At 41.0% G+C, this 24,138-nt stretch overlaps 1 protein-coding gene across 3 annotated transcripts in view; it reads right to left on the reverse strand.

Annotated features, from left to right (window-relative positions):
• Positions 1–1,461: 1,461 nt before the first annotated feature.
• The window catches only part of TMEM100 (transmembrane protein 100), a 101,790-nt gene continuing 79,113 nt past the window's right edge, over positions 1,462–24,138 (reverse strand). For 2 of the 3 annotated variants that reach the window (XM_073606639.1, XM_073606637.1), the window contains exons 2-3: positions 13,411–13,592; positions 1,462–8,029 (exon numbers count right to left, since the gene is read on the reverse strand). In XM_073606639.1, the coding sequence (XP_073462740.1) occupies positions 7,565–7,963 (399 nt within the window). In that variant the 5' untranslated portion in view covers positions 7,964–8,029; positions 13,411–13,592 and the 3' untranslated portion in view covers positions 1,462–7,564. Of the gene's footprint in view, positions 8,030–13,410; positions 13,593–19,285; positions 19,335–24,138 lie in introns of those variants that run through there. The other variant, XM_073606638.1, reaches the window with a different exon arrangement.

Below are 24,138 nucleotides of genomic sequence, written 5' to 3' on the forward strand. Positions count from 1 at the left end.
CACCGCTGGCTCTCACCGCTGTCAGTCTGCAATCGTGACCGGGAAGACTACCCTGAAAGTGAGGCTTGAAGCGCTCGTGGAGCGCAGTGTGGAAGGGATGTTGTTGATGGCGGTGAGGAGGACGGTCTATGTGGACAGCTTTACCTGGATGCCTGCATACTTAGATGTGCCTGTTTTAATCAATGTGAGTTGCTAAATGTTGTATCTTCATTAAATGTAACCATATTGCTACACTTAGAGGCGCCTCTCTTCTCTTTTATACTCTGTTGTGACATGACGCTACTTGTATATCAAGACATCGCTTGTATATCAAGTCAAAATGTATTAAAAAATTTGGCTTGTCTTGCAAAACGCTCTCAAACCAAATTACTCTCAAACCAAGGTTTTACTGTACCTTTCTCCCTATGCTGGGCTCACCTTTGAGAAATTTGTATATGCACGTGATTGGGTATTCTCTGCAAAATGAAGCTTCACCTCATTTACTAAGCTCTGGAGCAAAAGCCCTCACAGAGTGCAACTGCCCAGTCTATTTGCCTTTAGTAAATCAACACTGTAGCATTTTTGTGAACTGGTGTAAACCCTGCCCAGTTGTCTTTCGCTAAGCTACTGAAACCCTCCCATTCCCCTGTTCTCTACAACATAGTCAATTTTTTTTCTGTAGTCCAAAATAGGAACTAGGAGTACTAATTAGACTCTTTGAGGTAACACAGGAAATATATACAGGACAGCTCTGAATTTCAGGAATTTTTTACACTTATTGAAATGATATCACAAAACACTTTCAGCTGTATATTTATCAGATAGAAGAAGCTCATGGCCTTTTCTACAAGGGCTTCGGCTTGAATAAGAGCAATGTGAACGGCAAGCTTTTACATAGCATTTGCAGGGCTTCCAGCAAGCTTTGTTGAAGCTTCTAAAGTACCATTTATTTCCAGTTTGTAAATGCCGAACATAGATCCTAATGGGCGTGCTGATTGCCACTTTAAACAAGCTGCTAGCAGGCTTTGGCAGGCATTCAAAAAGCTTCTAAAAGTGCTAAAGCCTGCTGGCAGCTTGTTTAAAGTGGCAATCAGCACTCCCATTAGGATAGGTGTACAACATATACAAAGTGGAGTTGTATGGTACTTTAACCGCTTCAGCCCCAGAAGATTTTACCCCTTCTTTGACCAGAGCACATTTTGCGATTCGGCACTGCGTCACTTTAACTGATTGTGCGGTTGTGCGACGTTACACCCGAAAAAAAATCCTATTTTCCCACAAATAGAGCTTTCTTTTGGTGGTATTTGATGACCTCTGCGTTTTTTATTGTTTGCGCTATAAAAAAAAAAAGAGCGACAATTTTGAAAAAAAAAGCAATATTTTTTACTTTTTGATATAATAAATACCCCCCAAAAATATATAAAAAAACAAATTTTTTCCTCAGTTTAGGCCGATATGTATTCTTATACAAATTTTTGGTAAAAAAAAAAAAAAAAATCGCAACAAGCGTATATTGATTGGTTTGCGCAAAAGTTATAGCGTCTACAAAATAGGGGATAATTTTATGGCATTTTTATTATTATTTTTTTTAAATTAGTAATGGCGGCGATCTGCGATTTTTTTTATCATGACTGCGACATTATGGCGGACACATCAGACACTTTTGACACTATTTTGGGACCATTGTCATTTATACAGTGATCAGAGCTATAAAAATGCACTGATTACTGTGTAAATGCCACTGCCAGGGAAGGGGTTAAACACTAGGGGGCGATCAAGGGGTTAAATGTGTCCTAGGGAGTAATTCTAACTGTGGGGGGAGGGGCTACCACTGACATGACAGCGATCACCGCTCCCGATCACAGGGAGCAGTGATCTCTGTCATGTCACTAGGCAGAACGGGGAAATGCCTTGTTTACATAGGCATCTCCCCGTTCTGAAGCTCCGTGACACGATCGCAGGACACCAGCGGACATCGGGTCCCGCGGGCATGGTCACGCTGTACTCGGCATGCGCACGCCCGCTAGCCCCGCAAAATAAAGGGGACGTACAGGTACGCCCATTTTGCCCACCGCTGCCATTGTGCCAACGTATATTGGCGTGCGGTGGTCGGCAAGTGGTTAAAAGCTACAACAAAGTTTGCTGAAAGTTCTGCAAATGCTTTGTAAAAGCTTGCTGCTCACACCGCTCTTATACAAGCCGAAGCCCGTGTGAAACAGGCCATAAGGTTTACATACACTTTAAAGGTTTCAACAAAGCTTCTTAAAGTATAACTAAAGGCAAAACAATTTATTTTTATATCTGTACAAAAATGTTTTGTATTTCATCTCTATTTTATAGTGAATGTGTTGTTTTACAATGTGACCGTTTACAACCACTTGAAGTGATCCTATTCTTTTGCTACATTATTTGTCTATGTTGTTCTACTATTTTGCATCATCATTGCTCTATATATATTCTCTATTACTAGCATCATTTTATTTGTGCAAATGAACAATAATCACATTTCCTTTTAAGAAATTATACATCAGGTTAATCTAATATTCCCTCCTAGTGCTAAATATTATCTGTACAGCTATTATTATAGCATAAATTCATATGCAGTTTATCATAACATTGCCTACTGTTTTAAAAAGCACTTGGAATAAAGGATTTTTCCACTTTTAGAAAAAGTAATTTCTGCCTTTTGCTGTTGTCTAGCGGTTGTTTCTATAATGCTTGCCATACATTAGTATTTCGTTGGAAACTTTTCATTTTCAAAACATTTTCTGATAGTTATTAGGGTCAAACTGATGATCGATCAGTTTTGACTGTAGTGATGAGAAAATTTGAAGCAGCAGAATAGAAAAGTTTTTTTTTTGAACAAACAAAATCCTGACAATAAATGTGCTTTTGGTTAGAGAAAATACGTATTGGGGTTGATTTACTAAACCTGGAGAAGTACAAAATCTGGTGCAGCTGTGCATAGGAGTGCGCAGGGGGTGTGGCAGGTGTGCCTGGGCACATCCTAATCACTAAAGGGTTGATTTACTAAAACCAGAGAGTGCAAAATCTGGTGGAGCTCTGCATGGTAGCCAATCAGCTACTAACTTTGGCTTGTTCAATTAAGCTTTGACAAAAAAAAATGGAAGCTGATTGGTTTCAATATAGAGCTGTGCCAGATTTTGCACTCTCCAGTTTCAGTAAATCAACCCCTATGTGCGATGACAATTCCCCCTACTGCCTGGGCTTCCCCCCCTCTTGTTAAACCCCCCCCCCACACACACAGTGCTTCTGGCTCCTCTCCTTTATTCTCCTCTCCCCCTGGCTGCTGTGAGGGATGTTTCAGGATGGAGAGGGGGGAAAGGGGCTAGTAAATATGTAATTTACCAGCCCCTTCCTTTTCTAAATGAACACAGTAAACACACTCGCTCACTGTGTCCATTCATAACGGAAGCATAGTAAACTGTTTTTTTTTACTATGCTTCAGTTTGTGAATGAACAGGAAGTCACTCAGCACAGAGCACTCCCCATTCATTCAGTGCCTTGTTCAGCTGAGGCTGCAGAGAAAGGTGTGTGTGTTTGAGCTTTGGGGTGCCCACCCTAATGCAATAGGCTGTGCACACCTATGCAGCTGTGCATGATAGCCAATCAGCTTCTAACTTCAGGTTTTTCAGTTAATCTTTCAAAACATAGAAGCTGACTAGTATCTATGCAGAGCTGCACCAGATTTTGCACTCTCCAATTTTAGTAAATCAACCCCATTGCAATGTGCGTGGGCTGGGCTCAAAAGAAACTCATTTAATGTCTGGAGTTCTGTTCAAGAAGCAGGTCTTGATGAACTTTGAATGAATTTTAAACTAAAATATAGTTAGATCGAATGCCCTAATTTCACAGGATTTTCATAAAAAACATTCAAATGAAATTCTGTTGGTGTATGGTCAGTGTGTGTGAAGTGTGTCAATTCGCATAGGTGTGAACCCAGCCTCAAAGTAAAAGAAAACCACAAATTTTGGGTTGTCCCCAAAAAGGCAATAGAAAGGAAATTCCAATGGGGCCATCAGTTCTGGTGACCTGAGGGACCTTCAAGGGATTCCCTTAACTTGAACGTATTTCCTCTCACTTCCTGTTTTGGCTACGATACCGGAAGCAAAGGGAAATCTCCCCAATGGGACACAGATGGCAAAAAGTAAAAAGAAAGAGTCTGACAGGGGTTATAACCCTCCCTTACTCTAAAGTTGAAGGAACCTTCTGTTGTCAATTTTTTGCATGCATATCAAAAAAACAAATATTTTTTAATCCAGTCTCTGGAATATTAATTGAAGGTGGTTGAAAGATGACCTCAGTTTTTCCTAAATATGTTGGGAATATCAAGACAATCTGCTTATCAAATATTTGGATTGAAATCTGTGCGGAAAACGTATCTGTCTTCCCTCAACTGCTACTCATATGTAGTGATGAGCTTGGGCATGTTCGGAGTAGGGTCTAAACCCACAGATGTGAGCCCACCAAGAAGCTGTTACCTATATGGGCCGTTCATTTGTGACCAGGGCACTCCCTGGCTCACAGCCGCATGAATACATGGGGCGTGTGTACGTGTGACTGCGGTGCACAGAACGTCCAGGCCGTAGACGCATACTTGGTGGGCTCTCACACATGCTGCGAACACACCCGAGCTCATCACTACTTGTATGCAGTGGCGTCGCTAGGGAGTGGCTTTTGGGTCTATAGCCCTGAGTCTCTGTAGGGGTCCCCAAGGGGAGGGGAGGCTCTCTGGGGACCCTGATGTAAGTGGGGGGCTCTCTGTGGACCCTGATGTAAGTGGGGGGCTCTCTGGGGAACCTGATGTAAGTGGGGGGCTCTCTGGGGAACCTGATGTAAGTGGGGGGCTCTCTGGGGACCCTGATGTAAGTGGGGGGCTCTCTGGGGACCCTGATGTAAGTGGGGGCTCTCTGGGGACCCTGATGTAAGTGGGGGCTCTCTGGGGAACCTGATGTAAGTTGGGGGCTCTCTGGGGAACCTAATGTAAGTTGGGGGCTCTCTGGGGATATATACACACGCATACACATATATTACTGTATATATATGTGTATGCCCACCCAAGCGTATGACTTTCTTTACTACGCTGCTATGGGCTCTAGCCCCAAATCTTTTTTAGACCTAGCAACGCCCCTGCTTGTATGTATATCGTTAAGAGTTAAAAAGAGATCTTGGCTTTATCTTATTTAGTTTATAAGCAAAAACTGCACAGTCAATGCAGGTGCTTTGGTTAGTTAGTGCCCCTCTGTCCCTAACAGGATGTTAGAGATGGGCTATACATTTCATAAAACTGGCTTGTGTGTGTTCTCTTTTTGTGGCCTGCATCCTCCAAGCTTTGTTTACACTTTGCTATGTAGCAAAGTAACTTTTCCCGGTCACTATTGGAGTGTACTGCAGATGTGGAGCCGCTGTAGGCAAAGCGAAGTACCCGCATGTCGCTGCTTATGTCAGATTTCCCGGCACCCACTTTGATTGCACACAGCGAAAGAGTGTCAGAAAGTCCTAGCCAATGATTCATGGCCAGGACCTGCTGATCGGCTGTGTGCAATCACAACCCAGAGCTCTTGTGTTGGTAAACAACACAGAGCTCTGTACATAGGGAGCAATCTGTCAGTTTCTCAACCCTGCATAGCAGGGCTGAGAAACTGAGAGATCTTTTAGTAAAAGCAGCACACATTATACACATAGTTAAGCACATATTTAACTGCCCTAGATGTTAACCCCTTCCCAGCTGTTGTCATTAGTACAGTGACAGTGTATAGTATTACTACTAATCTCTGTAATATGCCGCGTACACACGGTCGGACTTTCCGAAGGGAAATGTTGGATGTGAGCTTGCTGTCGGAAAGTCTGACCGTGTGTTTGCTCCATCGAACATTTGCTGTCGGAATTTCCAGCCACAAATGTTTGAGAGCAGGCTCTCAAATTTTCCGCCAACTTCACTCTGTTGTCGGAAATTCCAATCGTATGTGCACAAGTCCGTCGCACAAAAGTTCACACATGCTCAGAATAAAGCAGGAAGAGCCGCACTGGCTATTGAACTTCCTTTTTTCTTGGCTCGTCGCCGCGTTCTCACGTTCGGAATTTTGGGCTAACATTTGTGTGACCGTGTGTATGCAAGACAAGTTTGAGCCAACATCCTTGGGAAAAAAATCCACTGTTTTGTTGGCGGAAAGTCTGATCATGTGCACACAGCTTTAGTGTCACTGGTGATATAAGTAACAGCTAGTTCACCCAGCGTCAGATTGCCCGCAGCACTATCGCAGTCCCGTTATAAGTCGTGGATCGCCACCATTAGTGGTATTAAAAAAATACAAATTCCTGTATATATACCATAGTTTGTAGGCACTATAATGCAAACCAATCAATATACACTTATTGGGATTTTTTTTTAAATCAAAATCAAGTAGCAGAATACATTTTGGCCAAACTTTATGAAAACATTTTATTTTTTTATTGGATTTTTTATAGCAGAAAGTAAAAAATATTGATCGTTTATATCATAAAAAATAAAAAACCTAGCGGTGATTGAATACCACCAAAAGAAAGCTTTATTTGGGTGAAGAAAATTATACAAATTTAATTTGGGTACAGCGTTGCATGACCGCGCAATTGTCAGTTAAAGTGTCGTATCGCAAAAAATGGCCTGGTCATGAAGGGGGGTAAAATGTTTAGGGGCTGAAGGGCCAGGGGCTACCTACATTTCTTGAGATTCCCCTCTAGGAACTATCAGCAGCAGCAAAGAACGATGTATAAAGAGGCAGGGAGGCTGGAGGCCACAGTGGACAAAACACACTGAAATTTTCAAGTAATGTACAGAGTCCCATTTGGCATTTGATAAAGCATGCAGAGGCAATGACACAGATATCCTTTACGTTACCAATGCACATGCACTAAATAGGAGTTTAGAATAGTGGACTGTATATGCACATTAAAATAGCAGATCGGGGCACAATAACTAGATTAACAACCAATCACACTACATTTTGGACTCTGAAATCCTTCACAATTTAAAATGTCAGATGTCAGTTTTTCGTACATGAGCTTGCTACTTAAAAGGAAAGCCATTAAAATGTCTGGTCACCCCTTATTTAATTTCCCCATTGTTTGGGTACTATGAGTTTACTCACTTAGTAGCATAAGAGAAACCTTTTTCTTCCTCATTTACAACACTTTGATTTCAGGGTAAGAGGAAGGTGTCCACATGGTCTAAATCTAATGCCATGATGTAACCAAAACCTCCATCCACATACAGAGCACAACGGCCTTAGGCAAAGTAGCTGACTATCACTATCTACTGCAAGAACATATTACACAGGAAGGACAATTTATGGGATAAAAACTAAAATACTGACTGTCTGAATTCTGTTGAACCCCACTCATACCAAATATTACGACAATGTTCTCCATTTTATAAGCCTCCTCAGTCGTTTTACACTCTTGAACACTTCTGTCTCATACGAGCAAAATCCCAAGAAGATGGAGGTTTCCAAGACCCCCCTCCAGCTGGTCCAAATGACTAAAAGCAGATTCAGTCTCACCAATGTTTCTGGCTGTCCTCCAACTCTCAAGCAAATAAACTCCTTTGATTTGCCACCAGCGCTGTCTGGCTCTCCCTCCTTTTTGCCCTTTTATTCCGTTGTCGAATTTTCCAGCACAGAGCACTCGAGCAGACCAGGAGAAGTCCAAAAGATAGTAGGACCAGCCCAAAAACAGAGATTATTGATCCGTGAGAGTTGAAGCTATAAGCCACGGCTGTGACAACGACTCCCACTATAAGAATAACCACTCCAAAGGGTATTGTGCAGCGATAGCAAGAGAGCTCAGCTCCACCCGTCGCTGCAGTTAGCTGGTTTTCATTGACTCTTGGAACCGTTATAATTACACAGTCGTTGCGTTTCTCCATCATCATGGGATCTGAAGCCTTCGGAGGGCCCAAGATGTCTTTAATTGGCTGCTCCACCATTTTGTTGCAGGAAAGTCTTAAACGATCTCTTAGAAAGCTTCGGTATTGGGTCCAAATTGTCTAAAGCTGCATAAATAAATGAAAGGTGTTTAGAAACAAAATGCGAATACACATTTGCAGTAAATAGATAAATATAAAAAATGCAAAAACTAAAACGCAGACCTAAAAAACAAAATAACTTAAATCTGAGCCAAAGGTACACAACAACCAAAGGAACTAGCAGCTTGACAAGTTAAAATCCAATCTTCTTGTTTAAAAACGATGTTGGGTTAAAATACTAGGAACAAAAAACTGATGCATTTCAGCCTGTGCAGGGCTTATTCATGTTATGACTAAGCCCTGCACAGGCTGAAACGCGTCAACTGTTTTGTTCCTGGTATTTTACCCCAACATTGTTTTCAATAAAGAAGATATTCACCTGTCGAACTGCCGACTCCTTTGACTGTTATGTACCTTTGGCTTGTAGAGGCTTTGAGCAGGGGGCTGGCAAATGATTTAACCTCTGTTTTAATATCTAAGCTAAAAACCTTTTTTAGTTTTGTAAATTACAGCTGGCCACAGATGGATCAAAATTCAGCCAGTTCACCAATGACCTGCTAAATTACGATCCATGTATGGCCGCCCCAGTTCAACAGGAATGTTGGAAAACCTTTGTCAAAGTGCGGCTGCATCTAATTAACTGCAACCACTGATGAGTGTATTTTGACTGCGGAAAGTCACACTGCCAGAATACAATGTCCCAGCGGGAAGGTTTTCTTCTACCTACCTCACTTGTGTGGATGGAGGAATCAGTTGTTTTTCTTTCGATCAGCCCGCTAGCTGACTGATTAAAAAAAAAAAAGGGGGGGGGGGGGGTGGGTCATCTATGGACAGCTTAACTCTGTATACCAAGTGGGCAGATTTACCTTTATTTCCTCTCATAGTCACAAGATGAGAGGAAACCCTTCTCCTAGACAATTATCGCTGTTCTGATAACAACTTTACATTTTTAGAATTCCCTTCACTTTCCATTATGATGGCCGTGGTCACTAGGACACATTGAGGGATTGAATATCCCCAGTGAGGACACAGATAGCAATGAAAACTTGACTCTCCACTGTTTCAAAATATATGTTGGCTTTCAAGAGACTACTGTTAACCTTCACAAATGTGTAGTTAGAACAAAGCAATAGCTGCAAAATTAGGTTAAAAGTAACTGTTGTCATTATTCTTCTGGAGAATAATTGAAAGCAAGTTATATGTATTGTGAAAACATTGCTTCCACTATACTACTTTACTAAATATATTACTATTTAATACCCTCCAAAAATGTGCAATGTTTATCTTCAATGTAATCAAAATTGCTTTGCATAAACCAACTTTTAATTCATGATAAGTGGCCCCAACATACTAAGGGGTTGACTTACTAAAACTAGAGAGTCCAAAATCTGGTGCAGCTCTGCATTGTAGTCAATCAGCTTCTAACTTCAGTTTGTTCAATTAAGCTTTGACAAAAAAAAAAAAAAACTAAAAGCTAAATCAACCCCTGTATTTTTTTATAGTAACGGTTAGATAAAAAAAAATAAAAAGACAGACAGAGACTACTCTAACAAAATAGCCCCTCGGGGTGGAGCTATCAAAATGGAGTTCTGCTACTAAAAACTGATAATGAAGGGCATTTCATCAGCTTGTAGAAGAAACATACAGTATCTCACAAAAGTGAGTACAACCCTCACATTTTTGTAAATATTTTATTATATCTTTTCATGTGACAACACTGAAGAAATGACACTTTGCTACAATGTAAAGTAGTGAGGACCAAATTGGGCCCAAAGTGTCGATATTTTGTGTGGCCACCATTATTTTCAAGCACTGCCTTAACCCTCTTGGGCATGGAGTTCACCGGAGCTTCACAGGTTGCCACTGGAGTCCTCTTCCACTCCTCTATGACGACATCACAGAGCTGGTGGATGTTAGAGACCTTACGCTCTTCCACCTTTCATTTGAGGATGCCCCACAGATACTCAATAGGGTTTAGGTCTGGAGACATGCTTGGCCAGTCCATCACCTTTACCCTCAGCTTCTTTAGTAAGGCAGTGGTCGTCTTGGAGGTGTATTTGGGGTCGTTACCATGTAAAGTAGTGAGTGTACAGCTTGTATAACAGTGTAAATTTGCTGTCCTCTCAAAATAACTCAACACAGCCATTAATGTGTAAACAAAAGTGAGTACACCCCTAAGTGAAAATGTCAAAATTGGTCCCAATTAGCCATTTCGTCTCCCTGGTGGGATGTGACTCGTTAGTGTTACAAGATCTTAGGTATGAATGGGGAGCAGGTGTGTTAAATTTGGTGTCATCGCTCCCACTCTCTCATACTGGTCAGTGAAAGTTCAACATGGCACCTCATGGCAAAGAACTCTCCGAGGATCTGAAAAAAAGAATTGTTGCTCTACATAAAGATGGCCTAGGCTATAAGAAGATTGCCAAGACCCTGAAACTGAGCTGCAGCACGGAGGCCAAGACCATACAGCAGTTTAACAGGACAGGTTCCACTTAAAACAGGCCTCACCATGGTCAATCAAAGAAGTTGAATGCACGTGCTCACCGTCATATCCAGAGGTTGTCTTTTGGACCATACACTGCACATTGCATCAAATTGGTCTATATGGCTGTCATCCCAGAAAGAAGCCTCTTCTAAAGATGATGCACAAGAAAGCTCGCAAACAGTTTGCTGAAGACAAGCAGACTAAGGACATGGATTACTGGAACCATGTCCTGTGGTCTGATGAGACCAAGATAAACTATATCAAACGTATTTTTCTACCAATGCAGTGGGGCTGTGCACGCACTGCATGGGTTAACTGCTCGTTTTGTCTAGGGGAGCACCAACAGGCTATACTTACCTAATCCTCCGGGAACCCCCCCCCCCATGTCCAGCAATGGACTATTCCTGCCACCCTCACGTCTAGAGCCGGTTTATGAGTGTAATGACGTCATGAACAGTGTATTCACAAGATCACTAGTGTGCGGAGCGAGGAGTAGGAGCAGCGGGTACCAGTCTTGCGCTCAGAGGATCGGTGCATTAGGTAAGTATATCTCCGCTTTGAAATCCCCTAGACAAAAACGAGCAGTTAAAGTGGTTGTAAAGCCTTTAAGGTGCATTAAGGTGAAAAACCTTCTGTGCTGCTGCAGCTCCCCCCCAGGTCCTCTCTTTTTCTTACCAGAGCCTGATCTGATCCAGCTGCTGTCAATCAAAAGCTGTGACACAGGAGCTGGGGGCGGGGCTGAGTCCCGCTGTCTGTATCAATACATGCAGCAGCAGGACTTGGGAGCGAGCCCGTAAGGGTGCCCCCAGAAAAAAAGCAGCTTTCCATGGGGGCACCCCGTGAAGAGGGGGGGCCTGGAGCCCAACGGGGGACCCCAGAAGAGGAGGATTGGTGCTGCTCTGTACAAAACAATTGCACAGAGCAGGTAAGTATAGGCATGTTTACCCATGCAGTGCAGGCCTAGCCCTACTGCATAGGAGAAAAAGTTTTTGCCCAGATTTCTTCTTTAACAGCTGCACAAACATGATAAATAATGAAGATGTTCTTACAAAACATTCTTGCTCATAGCAACCAATCAGGATCCTTGCTTCATGCTCATATATGGACTGCAGAAACCACAGCTAAACGCTGATTGATATATCTGGGCATAAAACATAAAAGTTCCTTGGGAGGACAAATTCATAGATTCATCTATAAGGCCCTAAGCGCTCTAATGGGCTTCTGTAAAAATAGTTTGAAAAATGTTTACTGAAATATGTCTGGATAGATAGGGATAATAGGGATAAAATCCCAATTAGTTCATTTTTTTGCTGCCTGTGTTCCTTTGGGGAGATTTCCCTTCATTTGCTGTCCCAGAGACAAAACATAAAGGGGTTGATTTACTAAAGGCAACTAGACTGCGCACTTTGCAAAGTTGCTCCACAGCTTAGTAAATGAGGTAAATCTTCACTGTACAAAGGATACCCAATAACGTGCAAGCAAACATTTGGAAAACAGTATTTTTGCTTGCACACGATTGGATGATGGAAGTCAGCAGAGCTTTTGCTCATTTACTAAGTTCTGGAGCAACAGTCTATTTGCCTTTAGTAAATCCACCCCAAAGTAATCAGAAATGTCTACAAAGAGAGTGGTATTTTAGTCACCAGAACAGGTGCCCCTATTGGAGGATTCATTGTCACCTATTTGTTCTAGTGATACCTTGGACTTCTCATCACTTTCTGTCTTGGCCATAATCGTCATAATGAAGTTGATTTATTGCATTTTTTCATATCCTGTGCACCAGGGGTTAAACCTTCAAATTACAGTTCCATTCTGGTATAGTGGAGCTGATAGACTATTAAAATTTTAGACTATTACAATTATTAACTATTTAAATAGCATTTTCTCTCATTTAGCCTTAAAATTTATGATAGCAGTATGTTGCATTCCTGGGAGTTAAAAAGTAAAAGAGATCATTTCTTCTTCATCATATTGCTAATATTCAACATATTTAGAACAGCTGCAGGCCACAGAAATAAAATGAAGATTGGAAAAAGTTAAGTTAAATTAAAAAAAATTAAAATGTATTATTTTATTTGTATATGTTATAACAGAAATAGGAAATATAGAGCACTCCTTTATAATTGGGTATTTTAGGTCACTTTAGTTATCTAATATAAGAATGGAGATACATAAGAGATAGATAGATAGATAGATAGATAGATAGATAGATAGATAGATAGATAGATAGATAGATAGATAGATAGATAGACATGAATAACCAGTATTTTCACACACACATATTAAGCTGAAAGTAGTATTATAGCATAAAATGTTAGCTTTGTGATTCATCCCCTCTTAGCCGACTACTACTTATTTTTCTTGCAGCCATGAGTCATGTAATTATATTATTATTATTACAGGTACTTAATATAGCGCCGTCAATTTACGCAGTGCTTTACACATTTTATATATACATAACATCTAAAGTAATTATTATTGTCACTTCACTTGTATATAATGATAACATTTAATAAACTACTTAGGAAAAGTAATATAGCAATGCAACATATAAACTACAGAAAAAAAAAATTCACACGCTGTTAACATTTATGCAGTAAAAACTGAAAAAGATGATAATAATCTTTGATTAAGTAAAAATATATCTGAAATTTATATATGCTGAAATCATTGCGTTACCAAATGTTAAAAAAATAAAGCAGTCATGCCTAGAAACATAACAATAAACGACAGGTTTTAAAAATATATCTATTTTTTTTTTTTTTTTTTTATGCAATCGTATTCTTTAATATATATTTTAAAAAACGGCATCATTTCAGCAACTTGTTTTTCTCTAAATCTCTGCACGGAAGATGCCAGCAGTCTTTTAAATACCAAGTGCAACCATTCTGATTTACAAGCAAGCATTAAAATTTGAACCTACCGTGCAAATCTGTAATCCATGGTATGACAAATCCCCAGAGTGTTCAATCAACAAAACATGGATTTTGACTCAGTCCAGTTTGCGTTTAGCAGGGAATATTCAGAGTGTGCCCGCTGGCTTTGAATAGCAGTCTGCAGCTTGGAGCCGAGTTACAGATGACACATCGTTAGCTCCAAGGTTTTCTATGGAAAGAAAAAAATTGGGAGGCAAATCAGAAGAGAGTGAATAGGCGTCTGTTTGCAGTTATAACTGGGCTGTACAGAGGAGAAAGGGGCCAGGCTTTGGGGGGGGGATCTGCCTTCACAAATATTTTAAGACCTAATTTCTCAGAAAAAATGTGTTTTCCAGTTACATAGTCACCTGGTAGCATAATATATTGGTCTGCATTTAAAGGCCATATCCTTTATAGTTTTTTCCTAGGTATTTCCTAAGAAGCTCAACTCCAGCCGAACTCTAATGCAGAACTTAAAGTGGTTCTAAAGTCATAAGGTTTTTCTCTTAATGCAAAAAACTTCTGTGTGCAGCAGCCCCTCTCAGCCCCCCAAATACTTACCTGAGCTCATTTTAATCCAGCTATGTTGCACGAGAGTCTCAGCTGTCCGGGACTCTCCCTCCTCATTGGCTAAGACAGCTCCCGCTGCTGTCAGTCAAAGTCCATGACCCAATGGGGAGAGAGAGGGGGCTGGGGCCAAGCCATAGATCCGTGTCTAAATGGACACGCAGAGCTGCGGCTCGGCTTGGGTGCCCCCATAGCAAGCTGCATGCTGTGAGGGCACTTGGCAGGAGGGAGGGGCCAGGAGCGCCGGCGGTGGACCCAAGAAAGAAGGATATGGGCTGCTCTGTGCAGAACCATTTCACAGAGCAGGTAAGTATAACATGTTTGTTTTTTTCTTTGATCAAATATCTTTATAATATATTTTATTGATTTTATTAATAAATTAATTTTATTTTATTAATATATTTTCTTTATTGTTATTTTACAATGAAAAATTGAACAACACAATACCCATACACACCCCAAGTACATGAAAATGATCATTATATATTATATGAATCTATCATAAAAGCAAAAACGGTAACACATTTCACTTTTCCTCTCCTCCCCCCCTAATAATATAAGTAATAATATCAGAGTAATTTTATGGGTACCTAACCCAATCCTTCCTCTCCGTATCTTTTCCCAATGATCTATATATCTCCATCCACATCAGAGTCAAAAAAGTCCACCCACCTCTTCCAGATACTCTCAAATTTCCCTTGACAACCTCTATGTAAAAAAATATATTTTTCTTTAATTATACTTTCTTTTATTTGTATTTTCCATCCCGCCATTGTTGGGGGGTATGTTGAGATCCACTTTTTTGCTATCAACTTACGAGCCTGGAACAAACTCCTAGATATTGAAATATGGGTTTGTTATATTTTATGGAAAAAAAAAACAAGACTTTAATATCACTTTAATATATATATGTTACCCAAATATATATTTTTCTATGTGTGTATTTACATACAGTATGTGTATTTTTTTTTTTTAAGTCTCTATTGTTTTTCTTTTGGTCTTCCTTCTGAAGTACTTTTCTGACCCTTCCAGTAAGTCTTCCTTGTTCTAAACTGACCACAAAGCACAGAAGCTAATCTGTGTTAGCATAGTTTTCACCCTTTGGCTTGCCTTTCAGAGGTACAGGACACTGTGCAAACACACAGCATGACTGTATTGGGTATTTTGTTCAGCCACCCCCCCCCCCCAACCAATCATAGTTTGACACACACCCCCTCCCACAGCCTGCATCTTCTCAGGCTGAATAGACTATGAAATAAAGGCACACTGTGTGTCTGCACAGTGTCCTGTAGCTCCGCCCCCACTATCAGGAAGAAAAGATGCATGGTCACATGACAGAACTTTTTAACCTTGTAAAAAATGTAAGAAAGATCATGGTTGCCTGCATGGTATAACTGTACAACACTGCATTAAAAAGTTCCTATAAGTATGCTCATAATTACTTTTACCCCCCAAAAGTGAGTTTGTAAACATCCCCCAAAGGCAGAATTGCTGTTTTTTCCTAACTTTATTTATTTATTTTCTTTAGCCCCGTTCTTCTACTGACATTCAGGCCTAGGCTATAATGACATGACCTGGTCCTGTAGACTCCTGGGATACTACCATCACATCTCCCAGGAGGCTGCAGGATCAGGCACATTGAGTGGGATGGACGGTGGGCAAAGGGCGGGCACAGGGCGAGCACATTAGTAGCTGGCTACTTGTACCTGGAAGAGGCAGCCAGCTGAAGAGAGCCAAGATGGAGGTTTGAGAACCAGTATATGTCACCCGAACAGTGGATCACAGCGGGGCAGCACTAGATTTTCTGTGCGGGTGAATGTGTATTTTGGAGAAACTCCAGGAATGGGGTGGGGGTTCAGTACTGCTTTAGGATTTAGATTAAAAAATTGAGTTGGATTTGGGCTTTAAGGTGCCCACAAAAATTAAGGAAAATTGGTAGGGATTGAAGGACTTGTTCACCAAGTGTAAAGTTTATTATAGGGTGCTCTGGAGAGCTCTAGCCACCACTTTGATTTAATTTGAGTTCTTTATTAATTCAGGATCCTTCTGATACAAATACTCAGCCGCATATTACGAACTGAACAAAGGAAAATCCCAAACTTTATTTAGCACAACAGCAGACTGGGACTAGCACCCTAAGTTTTGTATCGACGTTGGTTGGCCGGCAGCCTGGCACTACTGAGCTTAAAGAAGCTTTTTGTTGTGGCTCAAATCACACCTCTGGTCTTCTTTCACACTGTTCAGGAATTTTCCAATATGGATCCATTTCATGATAACGGAGTGCTCTCCATCCCTATAGATAACCTCAATTGGTCACGTCCTTCCTAAAGACCTCAAATCCTTAATCCATCTATGAATTTCTCTCTACGACAATGGGATTAAAATATTCCAGTAATCTGATTTCCACACACTTACCTTTAGTAAGAATTCTGCATAAACCCACATTTTCTTCTGCCTATGAAAATCCTTTGGCTTTTTGGTGGTGGCAAACAAAAGGTGTAAATTTTATGTATGATCTCCTTACAAATGATGGTATAAAATACCTTAAAAAGAATTAGAAGTTGCCTGATTTTAAAACATTTTACTACACTCAAATAAAATAATACATCAAAGATCTTATTACCTATCGTACCGATTCCCCGATTTGAGGAACACTTTTAAAAAATCTTTGTCTAAGAAAAACTCACTCGCTTAATCTCAACCATATACAGTCAGGTCCATAAATATTGGGACATCGACATAATTCTAATCTTTTTGGCTCTATACACCACCACAATGGATTTGAAATGAAACGAACAAGATGTGCTTTAACTGCAGAAGTAATGGGACAATTGGCTGCTGTTCTATGGCCAGGTGTGTGTTATTACCTCATTATCCCATTTACAAGGAGCAAATAAAAGGTCCAGAGTTCATTTCAAGTGTGCTATTTGCATTTGGAATCTGTTGCTGTCAACTCTCAATATGAGATCCAAAGAGCTGTCACTATCACTGAAGCAAGCCATCATTAGGCTGAAAAAACAAAACAAACCCATCAGAGAGATGGCAAAAACATTAGGTGTGGCCAAATCAACTGTTTGGAACATCCTTAAAAAGAAAGAACGGTGAGCTCAGCAACACCAAAAGACCTGGAAGACCACGGAAAACAACTGTGGTGGATGACCAAAGAATTCTTTCCTGGGTGAAGAAACAAAGTCAACAGTCAAGAGAAGTCTTCACCAGAGTGAATACAGAGGGTTCACCACAAGATGTAAACCATTGGCGAGCCTCAAAAACAGGAAGGCCAGATTGGAGTTTGCCAAACAACATCTAAAAAAGACTTCACAGTTCTGGAACAACATCCTATGGACAGATGAGACCAAGATCAACTTGTACCAGAGTGATGGGAAGAGAAGAGTATGGAGAAGGAAAGGAACTGCTCATGATCCAAAGCATACCACCTCATTAGTGAAGCATGGTGGTGGTAGTGTCATGACGTGGGCATGTATGGCTGCCAATGGAACTGGTTCTCTTGTACTTATTAATGATGTGACTGCTGACAAAAGCAGCAGGATGAATTCTGAAATGTTTTGGACAATATTATCTGCTCATATTCAGCAAAATGCTTCAGAACTCATTGGACGGCACTTCACAGTGCAGATGGACAATGACCCGAAGCATACTGCGAAAGCAACCAAAGAGTTTTTTAAGGGAAAGAAGTGGAATGTTATGCAATGGCCAAGTCAATCACCTGACCTGAATCTGATTGAGCATGCATTTCACTTGCTGAAGACAAAACTGAAGGGAAAATGCCCCAAGAACAAGCAGGAACTGAAGACAGTTGCAGTAGAGGCCTGGCAGAGCATCATCAGGGATGAAACCCAGCGTCTGGTGATGTCTATATGTTCCAGACTTCAGGCTGTAATTGACTGCAAAGGATTTGCAACCAAGTATTAAAAAGTGAAAGTTTGATGGATGATTGTTAATCTGTCCCATTACTTTTGGTCCCTTAAAAAGTGGGAGGCACATATACAAACTGTTGTAATTCCTACACCATTCACATGATTTGGATGTAAATACCCTCAAATTAAAGCTGAAAGTCTGCAGTTAAAGCACATCTTGTTCGTTTCATTGTGGTGGTGTATAGGCCCAACAAGATTAGAATTGTGTTGATGTCCCAATATTTATGGACCTGACTGTATGCAGCCCTTACTGACATAACGGGCCCAGCAAAACTCCCATACATAGATAAATGGGGAAAAAAGACTCTTGATTAAACAGATTGAAGTAAATTTTGCCTTAAAACTAGCAGATTTTGGATATGTGTTTACAGCATCCTTAGAACTATGCTAAGCGCCAACCTAGTTCGCAATCCTTGGCATTACTACTTGGATTCAGATCTTCGTAAACACAAAAGAAAATTAGTGGAATTTGTATTCCTGGTGTCCAGGAAAACATTGGCTAAGGCATTGAAGCAACCAATCATTGATTTATCTGAAACAAAACTGGGGTCATTGGTGCACAAGATGTTCACTGTTATTCCTAATGATACCCATCCCAAATTCTTGAAAATATAGACTCCATGGCTAGATTATAACAGACATTTGAATTTAAAGTGTTACTAAACCCACAACAGTAAGATCAGTCTGTATATGCAGTAAAGAATGCTTGTTATACTCACTCTGGAACCTAAGGGGTTAATCCTCTGCATTGTGTAAAAAAGGCTGTTTGATCCTGTCTGCTCTGATCCTTCCCTTTTTCCACTGTCCCCAAACCATCTCCTGGAAGAACTCAGCCCTAGGAGGCACTCTGCACATGCTCAGTTTGGTGTGTAATGCTAGAGAGTTTTTTTTTTCTTGGGAGGGTGCATGTTATCAGTACAGGGCCAAAAAGCACTGTCCAGACAGAGGGTCAGGGGTCCTGCAGCCTCATAGGACAGTCAGAGTAGAATGAAAACTCCTCCTACAAGCTTTAACCAGACACTGATAGAAGTCACAAGACTGCAATATACTGCTGATGAGAAAAGGTATTTAGCAGTTTAAATTAACTAAAATAACTGCATTTACATGTTCTGTGTACCATGGGAGGCTAGATATAGTGAATGCGGGGGCGTGAGTTTAGTAACACTTTAAAATGCTCTCTTCTTTCACTTTGATCCAGTAATATGGGGGATGATGGAGGAGATGTTCAGTTAGCATAGAAAGTAATTAGACACAAGAGGCTGTGATAGGGAATTTACCCCTGGAGTTTTCTAGCAAGTTCATAGGGACATTGCAAGTGAATAAAAATCATCCATGGAAAGGAAAACACTGTAAATAAAGATTTTTTTTGTCTTTTTACCTGCAATGACAGAGACTCTTTTATCAGCCTTCCAACTGAACATAATGATTTTTTTTTTCTGCAGACAAAAAGGAAAGGAATGGGGAAAATCAAAAGAGAGGGGGGAAACAGGTAATCAATGATGGAAACAATTATTTAGCTAAATAATGCTGAACTTGTATTACATATTCAAAAGCTAACAATAATAGGATAATAGGATTGATTTACTCAAGGAACAGAGAGACTATGCATTTAGCAAACTAAATGTTAACTGAGCTTTGTAAATGTAGTGAATGTGTGTTCGCTTCAATCATCCAATTATGTGGATAAAAAATTGCTTTTGTCTTTGCCTATTTTCTTTGCATATGATTGGGTATTCAGAGTGAACATAGCTTCACCTTATTTACTAACCACAGCGAGTGTTCATTTTGTATAATAAAAATTTGCTTTGCTCAGTGAAATATCTCTACTGCTTTAGTAAAGTAAACCTTTGCAGCCATCGATCAAAACCAAGTGTGCATGTCAGCTGTCAAGACTTCAATGGCTACATACTTTTATGTTTCAAGCCCAGGTAGGATTTTTGTACTCAACATTACAAATTTTTCTTGGAGTTCATTGAGAGACACAAGATTCAGAGACAATTGGGTTATATTGTTGCCTACACAAGGATTAAATCACTGGCAAATAGAAAAAAAAAAAAAACAGTGGCCAACCTGGTATAAATCCTTCCACTCCCAGAATGCCATAGTTTTTTAACCAAGCAGTGGGCTGTGGCTGGTGTCCTTCAATTAACTCCAAAAAAAAAATCAATTTTCTTTCTCCTTTATTGAAGGCCACAGGATTAAGAGGCATTTGGGATGCCCACAAATAGGCCAACCAAGGGGGTGGACAAGACAGCAAACAAAACAATAACAGGCCCACTGAAAAACTGAAAAAACAAGGCACCACCTGCAACCTAAAGAGCTGCCTGATGGACCATACACCTGGTATACATCTGGAATCAGATGAGGCCTGAACATCCACCTAGTAGAACTTTCCAATAAGTTAAGCAAAACATGCCAAAAAAAGCACTCACATATATAGTAGAGTTTGCTTTCACAGGAAAGTGTGGAACCTGAATTTTAAAACCAAAGGCTTTGTCTGAGTCACCAAGAAATGGTGGAGCAAGAATCTGGTTCCCCTTTGTGGAGGCCATCTAGGATAACAAAGAAAGAGTCCATCTTCCTAATGGAAACAGTGGCTGTGAAGTAGACTTGTATAGCACAAACTACAACCAGACAATAAAGGGAAACCTCCTTCTGATGTACTGAAATCAGACAGAGAGATGGAAGTACAATCTCCTGGTTGGGGTGAAAGGCAGAAACTATCTTAAGAAGGAAAGAGGTTCTAGGGCTTGACACTACCTTGTCTCTCTGTAATACCACAAAAAGTTCTTTACAAGACAAGGTCACACAGAGGTGATAGCAATAAGGATGGAATATCCCTAATAGGTTCAAAGAGCGGCTTTTGAAGTGACAAAAGCACCAAATTCTAAACCCAGGGAGGATGTTAACGTACAGAGAAAGTTACATGAGACACAATCTGTGCAAAACTCTTAAAGCTAAACTCTGAGAAAATTGTGGGGCTTCACTTGCACTGCAAGGGTTAACTGTTTATTTACAACTACAAACTGGGTAAAGCAGTTTTACTTACCTGATCTTCACTTCCGTAGGCTTCTCTGCACTGCTGGACCAGCCTCTTGTCTTCTACGATATGGTGATCTGAGGTCCTCTGACATCAATAAGACTAATAAAGGACCCATAGCCCTGTGTTGGATGAAGGCACAGAGGGGCAGTCCACTCAAGCCATCTGCTTGGGAACAGGGGAATATGTAAGTAGATGTGCTTTTGTTGTCCCCTATATAAAAATGAGCAGTGGCGGCTGGTATATTGTTTTTTGAGGGGTGGAACGGCACCCCTCTGCCCCCCCGTGTCGGTTGGCCCCACATTTACCCCATCAAGTGAGCAGCGCTTCCCTCCAGGCGACGGGCGGCGGCTTCTCATGTGCGTCTTCTCACAGCGGCCGTGTGTCTCCTCCCTCCTCATCCTCCTAGGTGGCTAATAGGATTGCCTATCCTTTTAGCCAATCATGTGACGGGGTCTCAGGACCTGCTTTCTGATTGGCCGGGAGGAGAATCAGTGTGACAATAGCGAATATTCATTCGCTATTGTCACACAACTGGATGGGCTCAGGGCGCAGTCCCCTGCGTCCCGAGCCCACCCTTTTTTTAAGCCTATTAGGGTTTCTGGCTCTTATCACCTGCTTAAAAAAAAACAAAAAAACATTGGAATCCATGCGTCTGGCGCCCCGCATGTAGATTAGGGAGCTGGACGCATGGATAGGGAGGGTGGCGCCCATGCACCCCTAATGGATGGGCCGCCACTGGAATTGAGCAGACAACACTTGCAGTATGGGTACATTCCCACTGCAAGGGAGAACTTCAACTTTTCCTGGAGTTTGGTTTAATTAAAGAAAGGGAGCTAGTGGTCCCTGGAACAGAATCGCAAGCACCGAGATTGAACCTTAGATAGTACTCATGGCCAGATGCTGGAGGGAAAGTAGCTTTTCTTGCAGTAAGCAAAGTAGGTTTTTCATGTATGATGATACCCCAGTATCATCCTTGATGAGAGTGGTCAAAGCTGTTCTGATATGATGTTGACCCCCTAGGGCATGCACAGAAGACACTTTTTATAAGCCTCCACTGACCAACAGTTCAACCAAAGAGTTCTCTGCATGTTTATTGAAATGAATTTGGGAAATAAGACAGGAGACATCCACTAACCCGTCGACACAGTAGCATATAGCAGCTGGCATGAGCTCCAAGGGGGATCAGTGTGGATGAAAGCTGGATCCCTTTTTATGAGCCAGTCCCCTAAAGTTTGACAGGCTAATATTATAGCCACGACAGGCTGCAATGCCGGGCTTGCCAGAGAAAACAAGGTTTTTAAAGATTTGCCTATGAGTTCCCTAAACACAGGTGCAACTGTAGAAATGGTCAGTGCTTTATTATGACCTGATGCTGGTGCTGGATCAATGGTAGGAATGCTTCGTCTCTTCATAAAGAACTCCGCAAATGGATAATTAGGTGCAAAATATTTGGACTATATGAATAGTTTATCAGGACTTTCCCAAATCTCTATACAAAATGTCTGGGAGTAATGTGTATCAGGAAAGTTTGGAAATCTTACAATCTCCAAGGCATCCCAAACTTATAACAGTGCTAGTAGAAGCTATAGGCTGTCCTTCTATTTTTATTGTGACCCTTCCATCAATAAGAGCTGAAATGGTCTCTCTAAACCTGAAACTCCTCTGGGGCAGTATCATCAGGCAAGATGTCTTGAGGCTCTTCATCAGATATAGCCTCTACAATTTTGCCTTAACTGCAGTGAAATACAACCAAACAAAGGAAGACTATGAGAAATACAGCGACTCAAGCAGCGGATAATGTTCCAGGATGTTGATATTAGGCCCTTGAGAGGGAACACTGCAGGCCACCTTAGAACTGTTAGTGAATAGTGCACTGAAGGGTCCTGTTATAGTGGGACTGCTTCTCCTTGGATTGGGATCTGATCTAATGTTGAGCTGGTTGGCAGGGACTGCTTATCTCAGAATACCAGATAAAACCTTGGGTACTCATGAATTTGCTGGTAAAATCAGGGGAGGTTCAAATGGCTGTAGATGACCAGGTCACTGTAGGTGCCAGCAAGTACTGAGGTTGAAACCCATGTCCCTTGCAATTAGGAGCAGTGGCAGGAAGAAGTCCCCTCATGCCACCTATGTTACAGCTCTGGGCTTAGAAAACACTCTGTAGCTAACTAACACAGTACACAAAAGTCTAGAAAGTGCAAAAGAGTCCAGTACCCAAAAGTCACATTCAAGGTAGGCCCAACAGGGGCCCAATCCAGTGGGATCGAGGTACAACCTCCAAAGCTATTGCTGAAAATACATAAATTTGGAAAAAGGGACCAGTTCAAGCAGCATGTATAGAAGTCTTGGCCGAAGAAAAAAAATATCTTGAAAGAAATGGCTAGTAAAAATTGTTAAATGTTTCTAATTAGAGAAAGTTGGTCCCTCTTCCTAAGACACTAGCAAAAGACTGAGACTTGCTGGGAGTGGAAGGGTTTGTACCAGGCTGATCACTGGTTTTTGTTTGCAAGTGTCCAAACCCCCCATAGGCAGCAGTATAAACCAAATGTCTCTGAATCCCGTGCCTAAACGAATGAAGAAAATTATGTTTTTTTTTCAAGTTCCCAAAATAAATAAGCAGCTCAGCCTGCAATACCTTCAATCCTAACTACCCCCTGCAATACCTCTTCTTCGCCACAACATGTCCCCAGTCTTCCAGTGTGAATGACACCCTGTAATTGGAGATTGGTGAAGGCGGGGAGCTGAGCCCACAGTTGGTCTTCAAAAATATTTCAGAAATGGAAGCTTCAATGTATATTTCTCTAATTCCCCTAAACATTAACTGACATAAATGGCTCATTTTCTTTAAGAATGATCGAATAAAAGCTGCTCATAAAATTGCTACATTTTAACAACTGTGCTTATGTGACAGTAAATATCACAATGTACTATCTACAACTTTTATGGCGCTAGCCTTCTTTCAATACCTGAGGACAATAAACCCACAATGACTGATAGTAGATGGTAGTAGAATGTCCCCTGAAGGACAAAACTAGTCTTGTCAAACGATTTTGGTATTATGTAAATGCATTTGCTTCACCAGCTTTAAATGTATAGTGAAGGGGTCTCCAAACTGTGGCCAGGGGGGCCAGATCCCTTTGCTTGCCTTTAACCGGCCCTTGGGACACTTTTCCTTCCACTGATGCAAG

The sequence above is a fragment of the Aquarana catesbeiana genome, linkage group LG12 (assembly GCF_042186555.1).
Source record: "Aquarana catesbeiana isolate 2022-GZ linkage group LG12, ASM4218655v1, whole genome shotgun sequence".
Lineage (NCBI taxonomy): Eukaryota > Metazoa > Chordata > Amphibia > Anura > Ranidae > Aquarana > Aquarana catesbeiana.